Consider the following 24,770-nt stretch of genomic DNA (forward strand, 5'->3'; position numbering starts at 1 on the left):
CAAGACGGTGAAGAGTAGAAGGAGAAGCAGAAGAGTATGCAGGGCAACCATAATCGAGTTTAGACAGGACGAGAGAGGAGTGCAAATAGAGGAGCGTGCGCCTATCCGCTCCCCAAGAAGTATGGGACAAAACCTTAAGGAGGTCAAGGGCCTTATAGCATTCAACTCGGAGGTAAGAGATATGGGCTGACCAAGACAAACGAGTGTCAAAGACCAACCCCAAAAGCTTCGCGAATTCCTGTACACAATGGGATGACCATAAAGCGACAAAGAGGGACGAAGAACGACATGCTTCCGAGTAAAAGTCATAGCACAAGTCTTAGACGCAGAGAACTTGAAGCCATGATCGGTGGCCCAAGACGACACGGCATCAATCGCAAGTTGAAGCCACCGTTGAAGGAGAGGGGAATCATCACCCCGACAGCAAAGGGTAAGATCATCAACATAGAAAGCAGAGAAGACGTCAGAAGGAAGAGAGGAAAGAAGACCGTTGAGGGCAACTAGAAAAAGAGTAGTGCTCAGAACACTACCCTGGGGTACACGCTCATACTGCTGAAAAGGGGCAGAGAGAGCAGTACCAAGCCGCACACGAAAGGAACGACAAGAGAGGAAGCTCCGGAGGAAGAGAGGGAGGTTCCCACGAAGGCCAAAAGAATGAAGTTGAGACAGAATATGATACCGCCAGGTAGTGTTGTAAGCCTTTTCCAGGTCAAAAAGGACGGCAACAACGGAGGTCTTCGCAGCAAAAGCAGTACGAATATAGACCTCCAAGTTCACCAGGACATCTGTTGTGCTGCGGCACTTGCGAAAACCAAATTGAGAAGGGGAGAGGTGGCGATAGTGCTCTAAGAACCACATCAAACGAACGTTGACCATGCGTTCAAAGAGCTTGCAGACACAACTCGTGAGAGCAATAGGGCGGAAGTCCTTGGGGGATGTGTAGAGTAAAACATACACTTTTAGGTTGACATGGTCTGGAGTCTTCCATAAATGGATAGAAACCAAATTTCCAAGTGAGACACTTATTAGTACTTGACCCAGGAATTTGAAATTATAACTATCAGGGAGCCGGTCGGCCGAGCGGACAGCACGCTGGACTTGTGATCCTGTGGTCCCGGGTTCGATCCCAGGCGCCGGCGAGAAACAATGGGCAGAGTTTCTTTCACCCTATGCCCCTGTTACCTAGCAGTAAAATAGGTACCTGGGTGTTAGTCAGCTGTCACGGGCTGCTTCCTGGGGGTGGAGGCCTGGTCGAGGACCGGGCCGCGGGGACACTAAAGCCCCGTAATCATCTCAAGATAACCTCAAGATAGATCAGCTTGTGAATAAAAAAATACCATCTGTATTTTAAGACTTTGGAGTCTATAAATTAAACTACAGTATGATAGCCCAGGTAAAGGAGCAAATTTTATTTTTATCAACGGTAAATAAAATCAAAACTATGATTTATCTAATGTAATTTACATGCTGTACAAATATTGGGATTCCAAAGTATTATCTACAGTATCAGTTTATTATGCCATATTCAAACACATCTCCAGGAGTTTTTGGCTTCTTGACAATGACAGCAACTGCATCCTTTGTCCTGTTGAAGGATAAAACTTGTTAATAATCAAAAGTCAATAGTATAATGAAATTCAAGTTTAATAACAGTTAATTACAAAATAATCTTTGTTCTTGATGATTCTTAGCTTTTTTTTTTTTTTTAAGTGTATAAAAGGTTTTATTTAAGAACCTTACATTAGCCGAAGCCTGAATAAAAATACAGGGGTACCTCGGTTTAAGAATTTAATTCGTTCCTAGAGACGGTTCGTAACCCGAAAATTCGTAAACCAAAGCTAGTTTCCCAATAAGAAATAATGGGAAATGAATTAATCCGTTTCTGACTCCCCAAAAACTTCACTACCAAGTAAATTTTATACCCAATTCATCCAAATCTACACTACAAAAGTATGTTCAAGTTATTACATACCCTTGCTAATGACTCTTGTTGGCATATGGAAGATGGTGAGGATGGGGAAGGAGGAGAGGTATTACTGTTTGAAAGGGGAATTCCCCCTTCCATTATAACATCAGGCAGTAAAGCTTTTTCTGGAGTGCACACTCTGGCACATTTTGCCTGCATACCACTAGGTCCTCGTTGTGGCTTACTGCTTGATTTTTTCACAACAAAACGATCCATTAAAGATTGTTTTTCCCTTCTTCGCAACATTTGTCTGTAGTGAGACATCACATTGTTAGTGAAAAGATTAATGCAACGGCCTACTACAGCTTTCTCTGGGCGAGTTGTTTCAATAAAAGTTTGCATTTCTTCCCACATCTGACACCACTTTCTAAATGTTGAGGAAGGGACTTTCTCTTCTGCCTCATCCTCCTCTGGAGAAATATCCTCAGCTGCCTCTTGTTGCTGCTCCTTTTCAAGGGCTTGGAGTTCTTCCGTGGTCAGTTCTTCGTTGTGTTCTAGTACACAATGTGTCAACTTTGTGAAAGAGAAAACATGCACTCTCTTGAACATTATATTGTAGAATGTCCCATACTGACTGACTTTCGCCCTCCTGGGCTAAGGTATGCTGAACTCTGTAATTACTATACGAGTACTGGAACACTTGATGATATATTGGACTTGTACCCAAGACTGACCATGTAATGTATCAATTATACAATGTATATATGTATGTATGTGATGTAACTATATAACCTGAGCTTGTAAAAGCACCTTAATCACCTTCAGTGATTAAGTCCTTAATTGCACACTAGTTTCTCTATCAGCTATCTCACCCTGTCAGAGTAAAAGAGACAAATGTATGCAAATGCATGTGTGTGTATATATGTATGTATATATGTATATGTACGTATGTGTGTGTGTATGTATGTGTATACAGTATATATGGACGCTGATCAGAATTACATTTCACCTTTGTAAATGCACATTAATGACACTATGTAAAAGACACATTGAACACTTTATGTAGGGCATACGTAAATCTGTTTATGTACGGTGGCACCTCGACTTACGATGTAAATTTGATCGAAAAATGCGACTCGACATACGATGGTGTCGTCGACTAATGATATTTGTTGGTACATGTTTGGGTCGACTGAGCGCGCGTTTCCCGGTCACGCGGGCCGACCTGCCTCAGTTTTCTACAGCTGCTCACTAAGTGACGATCACGCCTATAAGAAATTCCGTTTTTGTGGTGATTTTTTGCTTTTTGAACATAAAAGTAATTATTATATATCACGCCATGAGTCCCAAGAAAATCAGTGGTAAGGTTCAACATATGAAAACCCATGTAAGGATGACCTTAGAGCAAAAACAAACGATCATTCGTAAATATGAAGATGGTGTGCGGGTTGTTGAACTAGCTAGGCAGTACAATAAATCTCAGTCAATGATATCCACTATACTGGCTAAGGAAAAGGACATTATAAGTGCTATAGTGGCAAAAAGCGTATCAATAATCACGAAACAGAACACAAACACTTGAGGATGTTGAACAGTTATTATTAATTTGGATACACAGCAAGGAGATAGCGGGTGATAGAGTTTCAGAGGCCATCATTTGTGAAAAAGCAAGGAAATTGCATGAAGACCTTTTAAAGAAACCCCCTGGAACGAGTAATGCAAATGCAAAAAGAGTTTAAGGCGAGCAGGAGATGGTTTGAGAAATTTAGAAAAAAAAAGTGGAATTCATAGTGTTGTGTGTTGCGAGCTGGTGGAGAAACACAGTGAAGAACTGACCACCGAAGAACTTCATAAGGAGCAGCAACATGAGACAACTGAGGAAATTTCTTCAGGGGAGGAGACAGTACAGAATGTCCCTTCCTCATTAATTAAGAAAATGTGTGCAGCATGGGAAGAATTGCAAACTTTTGCTGAAATGACTCACCCAAATCACGGTGCAGTAGGCCGTTGCCTTAACCTTTTTAATGACACTGATGCCTCACTACAGACAAAAATGAAAACATATGGAAAAACAAAAATCTCTGGAAATGTTTTTAGTGAGACAAACAAGCAGTGAATCACAACCTAGTGATTGTCCTAGTTGCAGACAAAACGTAGGAGAGAGTGTACCCCAGAGAAGTCATCACTGCCTGATGTTATAATGGAAGGGGACTCTCCTTCCAAACAGTAACACCTCTCCTCCTCCTCACCATCTTCCATACGCATCATGAGTCCTCCATAAAGGTAAGATAAACATAGGCACTGTATTGTAGTTAGAATAAAACATTGTATTCAGTATAAAATGTATTTGTAAGTTAATATTTTGGAGGGTGGGGGAACGGATTAATTCAATTCCCTTTATTTCTTATGGGAAAAATCGCTTCGACTTACGATATTTTGACTTACGATCCGTCTCTGGGAACAGATTACCATCGTAAGTCGAGGCCCCACTGTATTTACGTATGTAGGTTAGCTTAGCATTTTAAAAGCACTGAACCACCACCTATGGTTGATTGTTCAATAAACCCCTGAATTATATGTTTAACACATCTCTAACCCTGTCCATGGAGGACAGAAGAGAATGTATATATGCTGGTTAGCATTGTAAATGTGTGGCCACGTCTGTGGTAGAAAAAATAATAATAATAATAATAATAATAATAATAATAAATCTCCTCCACATCAGCACCATCCAATTCCAAGACCATCTTCCGGCCCAGAGTAACAATTTCCTCAACAATAGGCACTTCATTTACAGGCTCAAACCCCTCAAAGTCTAGTTCAGGCACACATTCAGGCCACAATTTTCTCCAGTCAGAGAGCAGGGTTCTTTGAGTCACTTCTTGCCAGGCTTTGTCAACAAGTTTTAAAGCACTACAAATGTTAAAATGGTGTTTCCAGAACTCTTTGTGGGTGAGGTTTGTGGCTTCAGTCACTTCAAAACATTTCTGGAAAAGTGCCCTTTCATAAAGTTTCTTTAAATTCGCTATGATTTTCTGGTCCATAGGCTGAATTAGAGGAGAGGTGTTAGGAGGAACTTTATTGTGAGAAAATTAAATCTGTTCAACAATGCATCTTCCAAGCCTGGAGGATGAGCAGGAGCATTGTTGAGGAGAAGCAGGGCCTTAAGTGGCAAATTTTTTTCTCCTGCAGATATTTTTGTATGGCAGAGCACACCACATCATTCACCCACTCCGAAAAAAAATCCTAGTCACCCATGCCTATTATTTGCCCCTCCACATCACACACATTTGGTTTTTCTGCACACCATACTGTTTGAAAACCCTTGGATTTTCAGAATGATACACAAGCAAGGGTTTAATTTTCAAATTGCCACTCGCATCTCCACACAGCACAAGAGTAAACCCATCTTTCATAGGCTTGTGTCCGGGCAATGATTTCTCTTCCTTGGTAATGCCTCTTAGGCAATCTTTTCCAGAACAGTCCTGTCTCATCACAATTAAACACTTGTTGCAGTAGGTATCCCTCAGCCTTTACAAACTCTTTAAATTCTTCAATAAATCTTTCAGCCACTGGGTTTGTCTGAGCTGGCAGCCTACCTATACCTCACAACACTATGAATGAATACCACTTTTTCTAAATTTGTCATACCATCCCCTGCTTGCCTTAAAGTCTATTGCATCTGCACTCGTTCTAGGGATTTTCTTTCCAAAGTCTTCGTACAATACCCAGGCTTTCTCACAAATGATGGCCTCTGAAACACTATCACCCGCTAACTCCTTGTTGTGTATACATTTATCCATATTCCCCCCCCTGGGGGGGGGGGGGTGGAGTATGATAAATGAAGCTACAAGAGAAGAAAGTTGTTAGTCAGCTGTACATATATCTGGTACTTCCCATCTGAACTACTGTATCCAAGCATGGATACCGCACCTTCAAAAGGACATTATGCTAAAGAAAAAGTTGAACACACAGTAACAAAAATCATGCCAGAACTAAGTCACAGATGTTCTGCACCAGTATGCATGCCTTAACATCCTGTGTCAAACCAAACCTATTAATATTTAGTCTTAAAATAGAAAATGGGGCGTGTTGTGATAAAAAAAATTATTTAAACTTTAGTTCTCAATGTACAATACTATGTATTTATGAACGAATCTGCATCGACCGCCCATTCCATGGACGGGAACGAACCGAGATAGGCCGTCCGCCAGGACGTTGGACAACACCCCCCCCCCCAGGACGTTAACTGCCAGGAGAGCCAAACCCAGAGAACTCAGCAGACGAGTCACCCGAAGCGACCAGCCCCATAGAGCCAAGGACCGCATCAAACCCCCCACCTCAGTTCAGGCAACGAACCACCGGGGAACAGTCCGAATGGAGCCGGATCGTTGATCCGTGGGCGTCCCGAATCCTCCACAGCACAAACCACACCGTGCTGTAATTACCTAAGTGTAGTTACAGGATGAGAGCTACGCTCGTGGTGTATGCATATGCATGGGACCGACGGAAGGATGAACCCCACTGCCCCTGGCTGGCCCCAGCCAAAAGGTGACACATCCATAAACACACCGAGCAAGGGCTCGGGTAGGCGCCAAGGCACTGAACCCCGAAAAACCCGAAGAGGAAGCCAGCGACGCAGCAACCGACACAAGGACCCCCGGGAAGTCGAACCCAGCGACCGTGAGAGGCGGAAGGGACATCCCCGAAGGAACCAGAATAGCAGATGAAGCCAAACCCGACCCAGCGGGTGAACCTTCATGGCAAAGTTCAGGCTCCCGCACAGACCCTCGAGCAACCTCCGGATGACCCGGGAGCCCTCCAGAAACAAGCACATGCAGGACCTAGGCTGAAGAAGAGACTCTTGAGGAAAAGACAAGGAAGCGGTTCTAGAGTCCCACACAAGACCCAGCCAGATCCGAACCTGGGAGGAAACCAGATGGAAACTTCCTCCAGTTCACTAGGAACCCGAACCTGGCTAGCTGGGAAAGCACCAAATCCCTGGCGAGCAAACATGCAGACTGACTGGGAGCCCAAACCAGCCAGTCATCGAGGTAAGCCAACACCCGAACACCTAACAGATGCAGATGGACCATTATAACCCAAGTAAGACATGTGAAAACGCGAGGTGCCAGGTTCAACCCGAACGGGAGACAACGAAAGCGGTAACTCTGACGCCCCACAACAAAACCGAGCCGGTCCCTGAACCCCGGATGAATCGAGACGTGCCAATACGCATCCTTGGGATCCAGGAACACCATCCAAGTGCTCGGCTCCAACTGGAGCCGGACCTGGGACAGAGTGGTCATCCGAAAGGAGGGGCAAAAAACCAGCGTTGAATATAATGAAACGCCATTTTCTGGGTGAGTCCCGGAGGCTCCCCTGAGCTGAATGGATATGTATAACTTTCTAGCATCAGTCAAAGGGCTTGGAGTTCTTGCCTACCGGGGTCCACGAGCCAGAACCTAGCCGGTAACCCCGGTAGCCGACGGGGCTACCCCCAGAATACCCAGACGGGACAAGTCCAGAATGAACTGCAGGTCCGCACGGTCCCGTTTTGGAACAGGAAACAGGCGGGAAAACCACCTGAGGGACATCATCGGTTCGACCACGCCCAAGCGCACCCACTCCAAGACAACCTGACAGAGCACAGGAGTAGAGGCCTGCCCAGCCAGCCCCGAAGGAGGAGGAGCCAACTAACGCCACCGAAGGCCGTGAGAAACGACCCGAAAAGCCCACAAATCATAGGACCAGGTGTGAGCGATCTAAGATCCTGGGCCCCAAGTGGATTCCAAGGAAGAAGCGAGCACCACCTGCCGACACGCGAGGCATGCAGCAAAAAAACGCAATAGCGCATCCCACAGGATAGGTGCAAACAGCTTCAAAAGTGCAGATGATGCATGAGCAGCCGAGGTCAAGGCGCTAGACCCCAGGAACGGCCCCAAGTGCCTCGACATCCTCCGTAAGTCAGTCGGACGACAGCTCAAGGAGGGAAAAGAAATGCAGGACCGACACCAACGAGCCCCGAGCGTGCAAGTCCTTGTTGGGCCACAGGCGCAGCCGACAGGGAAGGAACCTGCACATGAAGCTGAACTGTGCCAATATCCCGCAGAAGAGCCAGAGCGAAAAGGCACTCATTAACACTATAGCACTCTTCAAATGCAACTTGCGTTCGATTTTTTTCTCTCAAGTCCGAGCATCGGACATGATGTGCGTCTGATAAAAAAATATTTGTATAAAATTAATTTATTTTCCGAGCAACTTCGGGATAGTTTCAAAATGAGCGCCTTTAGAGTGTGCACAATTTGATACCAAAATGAAAGATGTAACACGAAACTTGATGTCAGAACACTTGAAAGATTATAAATATATTAAAAAAATTATTAAAAAATAAAAAATTTAAAAAGGTCAAAATTTTAAAATATTTGCTAAAATACTATTTATTGTGCTATTATTATGGGACTAGTTTTAAAATTCGTGCCTTTAGATTGCAAACAATTTGATACTAAAATGAAAGATGTAACACGAAAATTTGTCAGAACACTGGAAAGATGTAAATCATTTTGTGATGATGAGTGTCCAAAATTAAAATATTTGTTAAAATTCCAGTTATTGTTCTATTATTAAGGGAATAGGTTTAAAATACATGCCTTTATATTGCAAACAATTTGATACCAAAATGAAAGACGTAACACGAAAATTGATGTTATCAAACTGAACGAGTATACACATTAGGTTGCGGTGTGTAAGTTGGTGCTCGTTCATGGGTAATTTTAGGCTTTGAGGGGAAGCCACACTATGCTTTTGGACATTATATGCATATACACCTGTAGGGAATTTATTTGCGAATACTGATACCAAAACGAACGACGTAGCATGAGAATTAAAGTGAGAAAACTAAAACGAGTATACACATTTTAAGGATTTTGTGTGCTCACAGGTAACTTTTGCCGACTTTAGGCTTTGCTGCAGGGAGTCACGCCAGGCTTTTGGACATTATATGCATATACACCTGTAGGGAATTCTATTGCGAACACAATGATACCAAAACGAATGATGTATCATGAGAATTAAGGTGAGAAAACTGAAACAAGTATACACATTTCGGTGTCGCCGCGTGCTCACCCGCATGATCGCCTACGCCGGGGGCGTGACCTCTAAGTTGGCGGCGCGCATGCCCGGGGCGCAAAAGTGTTAAGGTGTGCAAAATCGCCCATCCCTAGGTAAACCTGGACCACAGTGAACACCACATGCCACTCAAGTGTGCGGGTATGGCAGGTGTCCCAAGCATCCATCGAAAACAGAGGGCAGCCCGTAAGCCAGGACAACTCCAGAACCTCATAATGAACCCAGTATGGAGACGAAGACCCAAACCTGCAGGAAGACGGATCCATTATAGAGGCATACTCCGGGTCATGCAAGAGGTAAGCCGCCCGCACCTCAACCGGAGAGACACGGGAAGCCAAAAACCTCCGGAAGGACGGAACCGAAGTACCCGCAAAGACACTGAATCCGAACCCGGGGAGAAGCTGAAACCAAATCCAACTCGAACGCAGAGGGGGAAAAGGAAAACCCCACTCCTTGTAACAACAAGCCCCGCTCGGAGGGTCGGAAAACCCAAGCGGGGTCCAACTAGGGCCTTGGGGCCCCCAAGTCAGCTCCTCCCCAACCCCGGGAACCTCCACCTCAGGTCCCGGGGACGAGTTGTCCTCCAAAGCCCGGCCTCACAAGAAAAAGTCGGAGCGGCTGGAATGGTAGAAAGAGGATGGGCCCACTGGTCAGACCCCGGAGCCACAGCTGAAGGAACCGACTCGAATGCCTCCGTAGCCATCCCGGAAGGGGCAACCCCCCTTTTCCCAGGAGCCCCTAGACTGGGTCTGCTAAAGGTTTACCCAGGCAGGGTACTGCTAACTGACCCAAACTATCAAACAACACTGCTAATGCTGAACCCCCCAGGACATGTCCACTCACGAGGGTGAAGCAGGGGGTACCACCAAACACAAACAACCCTAATATAAAGGGGAAAGGAACAACAAGGCAGACCCTCCCACCAGACAAAAAGAAAAAGAAAAGAAAAACCTTGCAAGACGACAGCGTATCCAGAGGGAACAGAGCCGGCCGCTATTATAGGTGAAAACTAAATACGCAGTATTCTGCGCCCCTACCAGAGCAAAAACTACCACTTACCCCAAGGCAAACTAGAGAGGAAACTCTACAAAACACTGGAGGCAGACAATCGCCAAGCAGCAAAAGCCCAACAGAGGTATATCCAAGGCGACTTTTGGAAGGTAACCCCAAGCCTCTAGGGCGGTACTTACAGGGCACTCAGGGAAGATACCCTAAGCACATGCAGCCCGAGTACCTGTGAATATTACTCCCAGCTCGCACACCACCTAAGAGAAGCACTGAACTCAGGCACAGCACAATAAAAATCTGGAGCTGGCGCCACAACGACCAAACCTTATCCCATCAGCCGAGGAACTGCAGGGTGGATCCCCAGCATGGGGGTCTAGGTCTTCCCCTTCCCCCTTCCGGGGAGGGGGGGAGCTGCGAAGACATGTGATGCGGCTCGTATGACATGTTTGTTCGCTCGTTTTCAATTTGGGAGTTCTGTCCACTTGTTTGTCTATTTTCGTTGTTTTTAACCAGAATAGGGATTTGTTTTGTGTGGCTTACCTTTCTGGGTGCCTGTCCCAGTCTATGGCAGATATAGAATGCTCCAAAATCCCATGTGCATTCTATAGGCCATTGCGCCCCGTGCCTCTCTGAGGAGGCCAGGTTCTGGTTCGTGGTCCCCGGTAGGCCTAGAACACCACTCACGTCGACTGATGCCAAAAGTTAGGACTAGCCCTATCAGCCTGGATAGCTCCGGGGAGCCGTAGGGGCTCCTCCCAGAAAAAAAGAAAAAAGAAACCGTTTTGTGCTTGTGTTAATAAAGCTTAACAAAATAAACCGACTTATAATACTTACTCTGGAGTATCAGATAACAGTTTGGTGGGTCCACTTGAGGAATTAATAGCCAAGACTTCAACTGGTTGAACATCTCGACGGCCATCACGCATGTAGTAATAATTATTAGCAAGTTTGGCACTCACGCCTGGTGGTAAATTTGGAGGAGGTTGTGAACGACAAGCCATAATGTCTGCTTGACGCAGAGCGCTGTTGTGTTCACGCTGTAAATAAAATATAAAATGTAGAATGATAACTACAGTACTGTATATCAGTAAGCAGATAATTCATGATTTAAAAAGATACTTTCAAGAAACTAATTATTAGGAAACATGATATAAGCAGCATAAAGGAAAATTACCCTTAATTTCCCAAGATTAATTTCCTTAACTACTGTAGAGTACTGTCTAAGTTCACTTATCCAATGAACAAATCCACAAGGGCCGTGACGAGGATTCGAACCTGCGTCCGGGAGCATCCCAGACACTGCCTTAATCGACTGAGCTACGACAGGGTTAAAAGGGTTGAAACCAAAGTTCTACTGAACTTACTGGATCCCGTAGCCTCTCCAAGGCACAAACCAGGCTTTTACACGACCCCCTGCACCCGAGCTATGTCAATAGGCTGTTCTCCTTCTTCGCTCTTACATCATCACACACTGATCACACTAACGTGATGCATCAAATGAACAAATCCACAAGGTGATGATGTAAGGGTGAAGAGGGAGAACGGCCTATTGACATAGCTCGGGTGCAGGGAGGGGGGGGGGGGTTGTGTAAAAGCCTGGTTTGTGCCTCGGAGAGGCTACGGGATCCAGTAAGTTCAGTAAAACTTCGGTTTCAACCCTTTTAACCCTGTCGTAGCTCAGTCGATTAAGGCAGTGTCAGGGATGCTCCCGGACACAGGTTCGAATCCTCGTCACGGCCCTTGTGGATTTGTTCATTTGATGCATCACGTTAGTGTGATCTGTGTGTGTGTCACTTATCCAAATTAATTGGTTAGGGCCCACCACCAGATAAGCCAGACATTCAGATATGCAAAATTCTTACAGGCAAAGTCCTAAAACCAGCGTTGAATGTAATGAAATGCCATTTTCTGGATGAGACCCGGAGCTAACCGGGCTGATATGAATATATTAGATTCTGGCATGAGCCAATGCACATGGAGTTCTATGCCTACCAGGGACCACGAGCCAGAACCTGGCCCTCCTCAGAGAGGCACGAGGAGCAATGGCCTATAAAAACCCCCTGTGTGGTTGGAAGTATGTCTGCCATCGACCAGGTCAGGCACCCATAAAGGCAAGCGCCCCAAAACAAGCCCCTATTCTGGTTAAAACATTGCTACTGATAGCCGAACTAGTGGACTGAACTCCCCAAATGAAAAATGAGCATGACGTCACCACGCCGCTGTCTGCGCAACCCCTTCCTCCTTGGGAGGGGGAAGGGGGGGAGCCTAGATCCCCGCACTGGCTATCCAAACCCCTAGTTCTGCGGCTACATGTCAAAACACGAGAAAAAAACACCAACCGGAGGAAGGGAGGGTTGCCGGGGAGCCTTTCGGACTCGCCCAGAAAACGGCGTTTAATTAGATTCATCGCTGATTTTCTGGGGGGGAGCCCGGTCAGCTCCCTGGAGCTACTTGCCCAAAGATAACACAAGAGGGACAAACCCAGCAGGCGAGCGCCAACATAGCAAACTTACAAACATCATGGGCACGAGGATAGACCGCAGGCTGGCTGGACCGAAGTACTCAGTTGACGACCTAGAAGACCTAAACCCTAGAACAGGGAAGAAGGGAAACCGGGTCAACCCAAAGTGCATTTCCCCAGGCCACCAAAGCCGTGGTGCGCAGGAAATGACAACACATGATGCACCCCCAGCCTGACCAACCAAGCATCAACAACCCAAGGAGTGTACTTGTGTGCTCACCATTTTGAGAAATATTTAAACCTCCAGAGGGATATAATTTGGATAGCGGATGTGCACCAATGAGGAGGAAGACCTGTCAACTCCTGTGGGAGAAGTGTAGCAGAACTTATTGGTGTGAGGACGACACTAGGGACTCGGTGACGGCAGGGTCTTGAGTAACTTGTTGACAGTGCTGGGAGGAGTATTGGATATTCCTGCAAACAGCGTACATTGGAAGCGGTGTGGAGCCGAATCGTTTGCAATCCTGGTTTTCAGAAAATCATCCATCGTTTGTTCATATGACGTTGACCCATTGTGCATCTACAAGGAGCTGTCTGATGCCGAATCTACAAGCTGCAGCTACATTTTACGAGGAGCTACCTGATGCACAATCTTCGAGCTGCAGTAACGACATGTCAGGTAGATAAATTTGCCCTCCCATTTTCCCTTTAGTTAGGAAAGGTGTTATAACAAATTAGTGTGTTTATCAAACATTTTGGTGGAATAGCTTTGGCATTGACAGCATTGTCAAAGATATATGTATCAGTGATTATTGACATGAGTTGAGGAGTAGTGACTGAAAGACTACAAACTATTGAAGAGGCATCATAATATATTTTGTATGTCCAGCGATATTGGTGTTTACAAGACAGCCTCATATGGGGTGATTGGGGGCCGACAGCCAGTGTAAATTATCTCCATGTAAACCCATTGATTTTAGGCATGTTTCCTTCTTCCCCTTTATTTCTTGATGTGTTATCATGAAGTGTTTACTAGGCATTATACCTTATTTTTAAAGTGCTAGACTGGGAGATACAAATGCCACCGAGTTTAGAGTAATTGTTGATGTGAGGCGAGCAGAGTCGGTGACTTTGTTTAGGAAACTTTATGTTGGGCAGCTTGACCCGAGTAATCCCCGAGTCCTGTGTCTATGGACACTCAAGTAAGGGGATTAGGGAGGGGTTGAGTTATATCATTCCCTGCAGGGTGCATGGCCGGGTTCGGTGAGGAACCCTGGTCCGTGGGTCGACTGAGGTGCATCCCCCAATGGTGAACAGTGGCACCTGGTAACAAAGGGGTGCCAAGCCCCATAACATATCCCAACATAATTTTGTGGAAGACAGTAATTTTCCTCAGGACCACAAGAGACATTTTAATGTAATAGAATAACACTTTTAATATTCAAAATAATGTACTGGTTAGATGCAGAAAGTACAGTAGATTCCCACTCAAGTCGAAGAATGAGTTCTGAATCCTTCTGTACTATCTGATCTTCACTTTTTTTTTTTTTTTTTTGTGGGTGGGGGGCCAAAATTTATTTTTAATGCAATAGTGCAAATACCTGAAGATACATTTGCTCATTCTGTATTTTGATACAGTCTGTTAATTTTTCTGTTAATTTTTTCACTATTATAGTGGAAAATAATAAGCAGATGAAGTGCAAAGTCCAGAAGGCCACAGTCCAGTACTGTCACAAAATATTAAAGTCTCTGCAAGAAAATAAAAAGTTGAATGTAATGAAGCACCTCTTTCTGGCATGTTGTTGGTGGCTCCCTGTTGCTAGTGCAACTTAAAAAGCTTTTAGCGATTTCTTATATTAATATGTAGTTTACTCTTAGGATAATCAAGGTATGACTTTTTTTTTATATACAAGAGTTCTTACATTCTTGTACAGCCACTAGCACGCACAGCGTTTCGGTATATACATATATCATTAAATTCAAGCAGCCCTGGAATCATGACAAGTTGTGAAACTGATGCCGATTCTGAAGTTGGGATCAATTACTTACATCAAACTATCAGCCTATTAATTTGATTATATTCTGAAAAATCACCGAGATTTGCAAATGACATACATGCACATCTTGAGAAAATGATTAATAAAGACCACACAACATGGCTTTACTATGGGCCAGTTATGTTTAAATAAATTTACTGTTTTCCAGTATACTTAAAGCAGTCGATAGTTGAAAAGATTATAACAGAATATACCACGGCTTCAGTTAATCTTTTGATAATTTACCTTACAAAAGATTGATTAGTAATGTAGAGGCATATTGTATTGGAAGATTAGATAATTATCTTATCTTCTGGATTGGGAGCATGGTTTAATTAACCACTTAACTGCGCCAACCAAGTATTCTTGGTCGGCAGGAAACTGCGCCAACCAAGAAAACTCTCTTTGATTTTTCCGTGCCCATTCTAAATGTGTGCGAGGTTGGTTGTGTACGAAATGGACTCTTAGGACCTCCAGTGAGAGGCAGCCATCTTGGTAAAAATTCCCAGAATGCCCTAGGGCTGCTGGCTTGGTTAGTACTGAGTGAGCAACCATGTGTGGCGCACGCGCCTCTGGCTCCCAAACACCTGTCCAACGCGGTGTTGAAAGATAACTCTGTCAGTGAAATTTAAACCTTATTGTTTGAAGAACATAAGGGTCATAATATTGGTGAAGCTAGGTGCAAATAAGGACCTAACACAAAGGTCAGATGCAAGTGACACAGCACCTATGAGGACGATACAGCTAGCATATCCAGTTGTAGCTTGGAGCGTCACCCTTGCAATCCTATGCTATCTCCAATTTATTTAGATGATACATAGATGAATCGTTTTCTGCGTTCAGTGATGATGCATCTGATACAAGTAGCATAGATGAACAGTGTTAGCCACTTCCATGGTAGTGTTTTTCATAGATATTTTCAAGAATTCCTGAATCTCTTCCTGTGAGGGACCATACAAAGCGATCTTTTCGAGACTACCTTACAAATTTATCTTTTCCTATAATCTTTTCAATACTACCTTATGCATTACAAGCTTGGCTACATACAACCTACAGGTACTAAAGCCAAGGGTGTACGTGAGTGCGTTATTTGCAAGCACACAGAATGAAGAAACAGGAAGCGAAAATTTATCTGTACCTGGTGCACTGAGAGCGAAGTCGCGCTGTGCACCATGGACTACTTCGTTGATTATTACTAACTTCCGAAGTACTGAGTGTGTAATACAATGTGTTACTGTGTAAATAGTGTGTGAAACTGTACATATTGTAATTTTAGTGAATTTTTAACAAGTAATATTGCGACAATAAACATTTATTGTGGACACATTACTGACACATGTATCACAGTTCCATGGAACATTATGAACGTTCATACTGTATATATATTGTAAAGGACACAAATATGCATCATATACGATAAAAACAAATAAAACCGCATTGGAAATAAACAAATAAATGAAAATATATGTGTGGCAACACCCGGTGCTTGAATAGCCTGCTCGACCGTGTCTGGGCTAGTCATGCACGGGCGACCAGCCCCTGATGACGTCACAGCGCACCTTGTCCACGTCCCTACAGCCAAAGTGGAATTTGGTATTTATTTTTACATAGACATGCTCAGGAAAGGGAATATCATTTTACGAAGAAAAAAGAATTTTTTGGGAACACTTTATCTTGAGGTTATCTCGAGATGATTTCGGGGCTTTAGTGTCCCCGCAGCCCGGTCCTCGACCAGCCCTCCACCCCCAGGAAGCAGCCCTTGACAGCTGACTAACACCCAGGTACCTATTTTACTGCTAGGTAACAGGGACATAGGGTGAAAGAAACTCTGCCCATTGTTTCTCGCCGGCGCCTGGGATCGAACCCAGGACCACAGGATCACAAGTCCAGCATGCTGTCCGCTCGGCTCCCCATCCGTAATACGGCCGCATTAGATGCAGGGCAATTTTTTTATACAATTAAAAATAGAGCGCATCTCATACGGCGGCAAATGTGTGCCTAGCAAACCAGGAATCAGCTGAACATTGAAATTGCCAAACCCAAATGCAAGAAAAATCTGAGTCATAATTAAAAGACCTTAGCCTAGGCTAATGTACATATAATTTGTACATATCAATGTACAAATGTTAAAAAAATGGTAATTAAAATACTTTTATTAATAACAGCTGTTAATAATAAGATAGGTAATGCAGGCGATGAGTCACAATAACGTGGCTAAAGTAATTTGACCAGACCTTAAGTAATAAATAAATAAATAAATAAATAAAGTAATTTGACCAGAAGGCTGGTCACCTTCACACTAGAAGGTGAAGGGACGACAATGTTTCGGTCCGTCCTGGACCATTCTTAAGTCGAGTCGATCGACTTGAGAATGGTCCAGGACAGACCGAAACGTCATTGTCCCTTCACCTTCTAGTGTGTGGTCTGGTCAAAGATAGGCAATGTTATTCTCCAACATTATTTTGCCTTAATTATGCCCCCAATTAGATCAACCTATTTAGTTTTGTTTTGGGCACTGTACTTGTAAAACACTGTACATTCACTGTAAAAAAAAAATTGTAGTGGATTTTACAAATCCACTGTAAAAAACAACAGATTTTTTTTTTATAGAATACAAAGTTAATCCCAGAAATTAGAAAGCTTTAATGAAGAGCTTTAGATAGCTTAATTTACATTCTCTAGAAAGGTGAAGAGTAAGGTGGGTAAATTGAAGTATAACACTTAATGAAATGGTATAACAAGGTGGATATTTATAGTGCCAAATAAACCAATAGAAACAATAGAATCAATTGAATGGAAACACATTAGATGTTTAGATTTAGAAAATATTTAAGCAATAACTGGTGTGGAAAGGGGTAAATCAAATCAAAGTGGTGTTACAAACATGCTTGTTTTCTAATTGATATGGCATTTCTAATTGGTCAGTTGGGGTTAGGTTAGTCTAGGTGTGGTTTGGGCTGAGTTGGGAAGGTTTTGAAATTAGTTGGCAAACCATCTTGCGTATGAAGTGACCTGTATAGATTTGGAAATAGGGTTGTTGATTTATGGAACACATTACCTGGGAACATAACAGACCATGTCACTGGATTGTTTCAAAGTGAAGGTTTAATAAATATGAGTGGCTGTGATGAGCTAAAAACCTACAACAATCTCCAATATTATAATGCTGGGAGGGGCCGGTTTTAGTTAGGTTTAGCAAATCACTTCACAAATTTAAAAATCATAAATTTCATTATTTAAGTCATGCCTGTAGTAATGCAATTTGCCAAGTTGACTGGCAGAAGGGATACAAGGTATAGGGTCTCAGTAGTATAGTTATGTTTGTTCTTGACTCACAATCGGGAATCCCGAGTTCGAGTCCCAGGTGGGACAGAAACGGTCGAGCATGTTACCAAACACCTAATGCCTCTGTTCACCAAGCAGTAAATAGGTACCTGGGAGTTAGTCAACTGTTTTGGGGTTGCATCCCGAGAAGGGTCAGTGGTTCGACCCTGGGGTGACCCCGCTATAAACCTAACATATTCAAACACAGGCTGCCTGTCCCCTACAAAATGAATTGTAAGTCATTCCAAACAACCCACAGGCATTAATAATAATAATTTATTTACAAGAAGGTACAAAGGGTTTGAGATTACATAATATTGGTATTTTCTACATTCTTCCAAGGCCCACTATCATGCATAGCATTTCGGTTATAGCGTTAACCTGATTTACCCGAGAGCCACTAACCCTAGTGGCCTCGACGAGAACAGGAAGCCGGCGGCTTGTAGGTCCATCCTAAAAGGAGTACTCACCTAGTTGTGTTTGCGGGGGTTGAGCTCTGGCTCTTTGGTCCCGCCTCTCAACTGTCAATCAACTGGTGTACAGATTCCTGAGAAATCTGTAGTAGTTAAGTAGGAGGCGGAAGGAGTTAATATGAGCGGAAGACTATGTAGTTTGCCTGCAGCACTGGTCGAGGTAATGTATACACACACTCCTACAGCGTGACCCTAAACACCCTTGGGTACATACCCCGAGAAGTAAGTTGCGAACATATCGCAGGAAAGGAGAGACATCCCTGTACGGTACCCTGGGCATGGCTGGTCTTCCCTCTTGCTGTTTTCCTCCTCAGCTGATCGCTCCCGACATACATACATACTCTCTAATAGATATTTATGATATTTTTATTTAGTCAAAGTAAATTTTATTGATTAAATAAAGTTATCAAATTGCAATTGAGGCTTTTATATATATATATATATATAAATTTATAGTGCACAAATTTTAAGGAGAAAGGAATTACTAAGAGGTAAGTTTATCATTAACAGGACCCGGAAATGAACCTTTTGGCTGGGGAACCCAAGTGTGGATGCCATCAACCGGACTCTAATATTATTAAAATTGATTTTACAATATTTTGTTATTTTTTATTATTGGTAAACATATATATTATTCTACCAACAACATATATATTATTCTACCAATTGCAATTGGTAGAATACGCGCTGACACGCTAAATTACGTCGGTTCAAGCCAACAACGATATAGTTTGATTTAATTAGATGCAAAAATAGGTCCAATTAATGCCGATTTCTATCTATAATTTACCTGAAGCCTACTACACTAGTTAGTGACCTAGGCGAGGATTGGAAGCTGGCGGCTTGTCAAATGCCCCCCTCCCCCTCCAAATACCAATGATCTTTTACAGTTGGATTTTAAAATTCAATAGAGTTTTGGCATTTACGGCTTCGGCGGGTATGCAGTTCTATGGGTTTACCTGAATTTACCTTCCTGTCCTCGACGAGGACAGGAAGGCTTGTCAAAGGTCGTCATCATTTGCCCTGATGATCTTTTCAAGTTGTGTTTTAAACTCCAAAAACAGAGATTTTGTATTTACGGCTTCGGCGTGTAGGCGGTTCCGTGGGTTATATAATAATACAATACAATACAATACAATACAATTTTATTTAGGTAAGGTACATACATACAATAAATATTTACAAGGATTGTTTGACTTATAGGTAGAGCTAGTATATACAATGCCTAAAGCCACTATTACGCAAAGCGTTTCGGGCATGATACACTTAAATGACAAGTTTAATACTAATTGAGCATAATGAGTAGAATGAAAACAAGAAATGAAAACATAGATGAAAAAGCAGCACAAATACAATTATGTCGACAAACAGCGCTCTTTAAAGAAAAAAACAGACATTGGTTGACAATAGAAGGGTAAGGTAGGTTACAGGGAATTTATTAGGTATAGCTTCGCTTTTAACTTAAACTGGTTGAGAGAGGTACAGTCTTTAACATGGTTGGGAAGGTCATTCCACATTCTGGGCCCCTTGATTTGTAGAGCATTTCTAGTTTGATTAAGTCGTACTCTAGGAATATCAAAACTGTATTTATTTCTGGTGTGATGCTCATAGGCTCTGATACAACCTTCTATGAAGCTTTTGAGATCAGGATTGGGATTATAGTTTAGCGTTTTATATATGTATAATACACATGAGAGAATGTGCAGTGACTTAATGTCTAACATATTCAGAGATTTAAGTAGGGGTACCGAGTGATGTCTGGGGCCAGAATTGGATATTGTCCTAATAGCAGCTTTGTGTTGAGTAATTAGAGGACGTAAGTGATTTTGGGTAGTAGAGCCCCAAGCACAAATACCATAGTTGAGATATGGATAGATAAGGGAGTAATAGAGAGTCACCAGGGCAGGGCGTGGTACATAATATCTGATCTTAGAAAGAATGCCCACAGTTTTTGAAACTTTTTTTGATATATTTAGAATGTGTCCCTGGAAATTAAGCTTGTGGTCAATGAGAATGTCAAGGAATTTGCCATCTAATTTGTTACAAATTTGGGTATTGTTTATTTTGAGATTTATTTGACTAGAGGATTTATTGCCAAACAGAATATAGAAAGTTTTGTCAATGTTAAGGGTGAGAATGTGTACCTGAATAACGTGGCTGAAGTATGTTGACCAATCCACAAGTGAAGTGAAAGGGACGACGACGTTTCGGTCCGTCTTGGACCATTCTCAAGTTGATTGTGATGAGGGAGGTTGTTGTTGTTGTTGTTGTTTTAGATTAAGCTACTTAATTAGAACAAACGTTGCAAAGTAGCACGGGCTATGGTGAGCCCGTAGTAGACTTACCTGGCACAGGAGCAGGGCTGTAACTCCATGAGGGAATGTTGTTGTTGTTCTAGATTTAGCTACTCAGAACGAAGTGTCCATGTAGCACGGGCTATGGTGAGCCCGTAACCATAAAAAAGAAACTCATCTCCTTCCCTCCATGAGGGAATTGATTGATTGATGAAGATTAAGCCACCTAAAAGATGGCACGGGCATAAATAGCCCGTAAGTGGTGGCCCTTTTGAGCCATTACCAGTATCATTAGCTGATACTGGAGATCTGTGGAGGTGCGACTGCACCCTGCGTGACGGGAGATGTCTCCCGTCATGCGGGAGACATGGTTTGTGGATGAGGGAATGTTGTTGTTGTTGTTTAAGATTCGCTACTCATGCAGAACAATATCCCAACATCACCTCTGCCGACACATATTCCGACCTTAGCTGGACAGTACAAACGGGCATGTCACTTTCAGACAATAACCCATATACTTTCATCTTCCCACTGCCAGCTAACCGTCGACCATTCCCAATCAGGCTTCTCGTAATCAAGCTCTGATTAGCTCCGGTATCTCTTAAGATACCAACTTCTACCTCAGGTTGGCCTCCTATACTGATCCAACCTTTACTCATGAACGGCCTATACCTCTCGTTCACTAAGTTCGCTCTCTGTGGTTTGTCTTGGAACACATTAGTATATTTACTTTGGGGGTCACACATGGCCAGGGTCACAACTCTCTTGCCCTGCCTACAATCTCGCATTACGTGACCCAATCCGTTACAATTGTAACATCTCACCTGGGAGAAATCTCTCCTATATGTACCAGAGTAGCTCTGACTCTACCCACTCGTATTGGAGTTTGTCGGGCCAGACGTACTACTCGTACTCTGTGGAGCTTTACTGGACTCTTGATTCCCTGGATAACGATTAGTTTCTCGTTTAGCTCCTCCATCTTCACTTTCAGATGAAGTGCGCGACCTACTCTTCTGAGTTTTAGGGTACTTATTTTTATCTGCCCATTTATCAAAATTCTTCTCACCCCAGACTCCTCTGGGTCTTTCATAATTTCTTCCTCCCCAGACTCCACTGGGTCTGCTATTGCTGCGTCTCGCATCGCTTCTCACTCTGTTCTCCCTTAAGCTCTTGTACGCTTCAGTAATCATATCCGCCCTATCTGCGGCATTTTTCACCTCCTTTATCCCTGCTTCTTGGATCTTGAACTTTGTTTCGGGATGCATCATCTCCAAGAACTTCTCCTTGACTATCAGTTGCTTCAGGTCAGCGTAAGATCCAACTCCAGCAGCCTCAATCCACTTCTGGAATCGTCTTTCCAGATCCCTTGCTGTCTCAGCAAAAGTACATGCTCCAACTTTGATCATCTCTCTGAAGCGCTTCCTATAAGCTTCTGGGGGTTAACTGAAACGAGCGCAATATGCTGCTCTTTACTGTGGCATAATCCTGGCACTCTTCCAGTGACAATTGGGTGTATGCCTCCCTGGCTGCACCGGTCAATCTTAACTGAACCAGCTGGGCCCATTCCTCCTGTGGCCACTCCTTGATGCTGGCTACTTTTTCAAAATGCTCGAAGAAGCTCTCTGCCTCTTCGGGAACAAACAAGGGAATGTCCTTCTCCCTAACCCTAACATCTGGTGGGTGTGATACCTGGGTGGTGCTCTCTGGCAACCCATGTTCAATCCTTTGCTCAGCCAAGGTTCTATTCGCTTCTATCTGCATTTGTTTTGTTCTCTCTTTTTCTTTTTCGACCTGGGCTTTTTCTTTTTCGACCTGGGCTTTTTCTTTTTCTATTTCCAGTCTGGTTTTCTCTTTTTCTACTTCCAATCTGGTTTTCTCTTTTTCCTTCTCGGCTTCATTTTTCATCTGGAGTTCTAATTTCATCTTTTCCAGCTGGAACTGTCTCTCCTCACGCTGCATCTGGAGCTCTAACTGGAACCTTTCCAAGCTCCTATTTCGGCTACTCCTGCTACTGCGGCTACTCCTGCTGCTCCTACTTGATCCCTGGGATCTCACTTCATCCTGCCCATCATCCTCCTTTCCACTTTCAGCTCCTTTTTGGGCTCCTTGCTCTGCCGCTTCACTTCTGGCTCTCAACTGTCTAAGGATCTCATCCTTCATCCCAGCTACTTTAGATGCTTTCAACCTAATGCCACATGTTTCTGCTATTTGCTTCAATTGATCCCTCGTGCAACCTTCCAAGTCCTCAGGCTTGCCTGACTCCACAAACGCTTGCACCTTATCCATCTTTGTCCTGTGAGTCTTCCCAAGAGAGAGAATATACACCTGCGGTCACGCAGTATATTTCAGCAAGGGTGTACAAATCCACTCTTGGACAGGGTGTGGGTGTGTCAGTTCACTCTCCCGGACACAGGCCCCCAATTTATTATAGACTGTGGGTTGGTGGTGTTGTCGTCGTTGTTCCTCCTTTGCAGACAACCCAACCCACAACTCGGTAGAGTGCTTATACCTCCCTAGGAGATCACCCTTGGCGCTTCTGGCTCTTGGAGAGGGGCTCAACGTCACACGTTTAAGGGATGCGGCTCCAACACTTAGCCTCGTTGTCACGTGCACACACCCACTCGAGCCGCTGTGACTCCCCACTCTCTCCTTAGGTGATATGATCTCCTCAATCCCCTTTTGACTTATTAGTAGTACCTTCTACCCTGTTCACAGCAGTGGTTCTTGTTTCTTTCTCTCTCTCTCTCTTCTTCTGTACTATTTCATGGGAAGCCTCACTAGGACAAGGGCAAACACCAGCAAATTGGGATACATTTACTGGACAAAGCACATACACAATACATACACATATAATAATAATGAATCCGATACTCTATAATATTACAATCGGGTTGCACTCCAACACAACCAGAACTCTACCATCAGCTTATCAAGTGGTATCCTATCTCCTGGTTCACCACCTGATACTATCAACCTCCTCAAGTTGATCAAGTCTACATACACTGTTGCACTATCAACAGGAGAAATATATATATATATCTTTAAATGTGTACAAAGAAAATCAGCATATGAATGCAATAACACGTATCAGTATAAATGTTCCTTGATACACAACAATGATCAATCGATCACTCTATCAGCCCTAGAACACATACATCTGTAGGTAATCAAGCCTACGACTGCAACTCTAAACTTCAGAATAAATCACTCCTTGACATAAGAATGCAAACAACTACTCACCTCTCACTGCGTCTTGCACACTAATGACAACCAAACACTATCAACTCCCTACAAGTAATCCACCAGAACTTCCCTTCCACCTCTGGAAGTTCACTACCCTGATATCTTCAGGTTCTTCCGGGCTTCACTACCGGGATCCTCTGCAGCTCCTCCAGGCTGCTACCATGAAGTTTTCCTTGAGCAACTATGGTGCTCTACTACTTCTGATAGGTTCCTCCACAGCTCTCTTGGCTGCTACACCATGAAGTTTCCTCGAGCAACTATGGTGCTTCACCACCTCTACAGAAGCACGTGACACTCCTCTTCACTGCTTCTCCTTACAGCTCGAGGTCCTCTGCTCCACTACCTTGGAGTCTCATCAACTACTTCATCTGTGCTGGCTTCGAAGTTGTCAGCAACATCTTCCCCAAAGACAAACCTGCAACCCATCGACACTCCAATAAAAATGTTTCCCCTTTAACACATGAACAAAAATAATCACACAATATGTTTGCCTCAAATCTCTATCTGTCCTGTACATACAGTGAGAGTGTACTCCCCCGTTTTGGGCGGGTCCATACTCCACCTCGACCGGCGGCGGTCCTCACTCGCTGGGAGGGTCTTCCTCCGTCAGGAGCCGGGCTCCCTCAGTCGTCTGCCAGAGCTCAGAGGGGACGGACGTCGCTCCGTGTTCCTCCCTCTTCATTCTCCTATTTCAGGCTTTCTGCCTTATTAAAACATGTCTAACGTATAAATAAACATCGCTACTGTCGCTGGGCACACGACCAACTACAAGCAATCACTATGAACTGGCGTATATCGTGCTTACCACAGATTAACTGGTCGAGGGCGCTCTCCCTCTGACGGCGTCTGGTCAGGGCGCTCCAAACAGCCCACGAAAATGCCTCTGAGCAGCTTATT

General features: G+C 43.8%; 1 protein-coding gene across 1 annotated transcript; it reads right to left on the reverse strand.

Annotated features, from left to right (window-relative positions):
• Positions 1 to 1,440: 1,440 nt before the first annotated feature.
• Positions 1,441 to 18,685, reverse strand: LOC123764099 (NADH dehydrogenase [ubiquinone] 1 alpha subcomplex subunit 7). The gene is made up of 3 exons (XM_045751651.2): positions 18,551 to 18,685; positions 10,877 to 11,079; positions 1,441 to 1,585 (listed from the first exon to the last, which is right to left on the reverse strand). The coding sequence occupies exons 1-3, from the start codon at positions 18,614 to 18,616 to the stop codon at positions 1,507 to 1,509; spliced, it is 348 nt and encodes a 115-aa protein (XP_045607607.1). The 5' UTR covers positions 18,617 to 18,685; the 3' UTR covers positions 1,441 to 1,506.
• Between the last annotated feature and the right edge of the window lie 6,085 nt (positions 18,686 to 24,770).

Source organism: Procambarus clarkii, chromosome 23 (genome assembly GCF_040958095.1).
Source record: "Procambarus clarkii isolate CNS0578487 chromosome 23, FALCON_Pclarkii_2.0, whole genome shotgun sequence".
In the NCBI taxonomy this organism is placed as follows: Eukaryota; Metazoa; Arthropoda; class Malacostraca; order Decapoda; family Cambaridae; genus Procambarus; species Procambarus clarkii.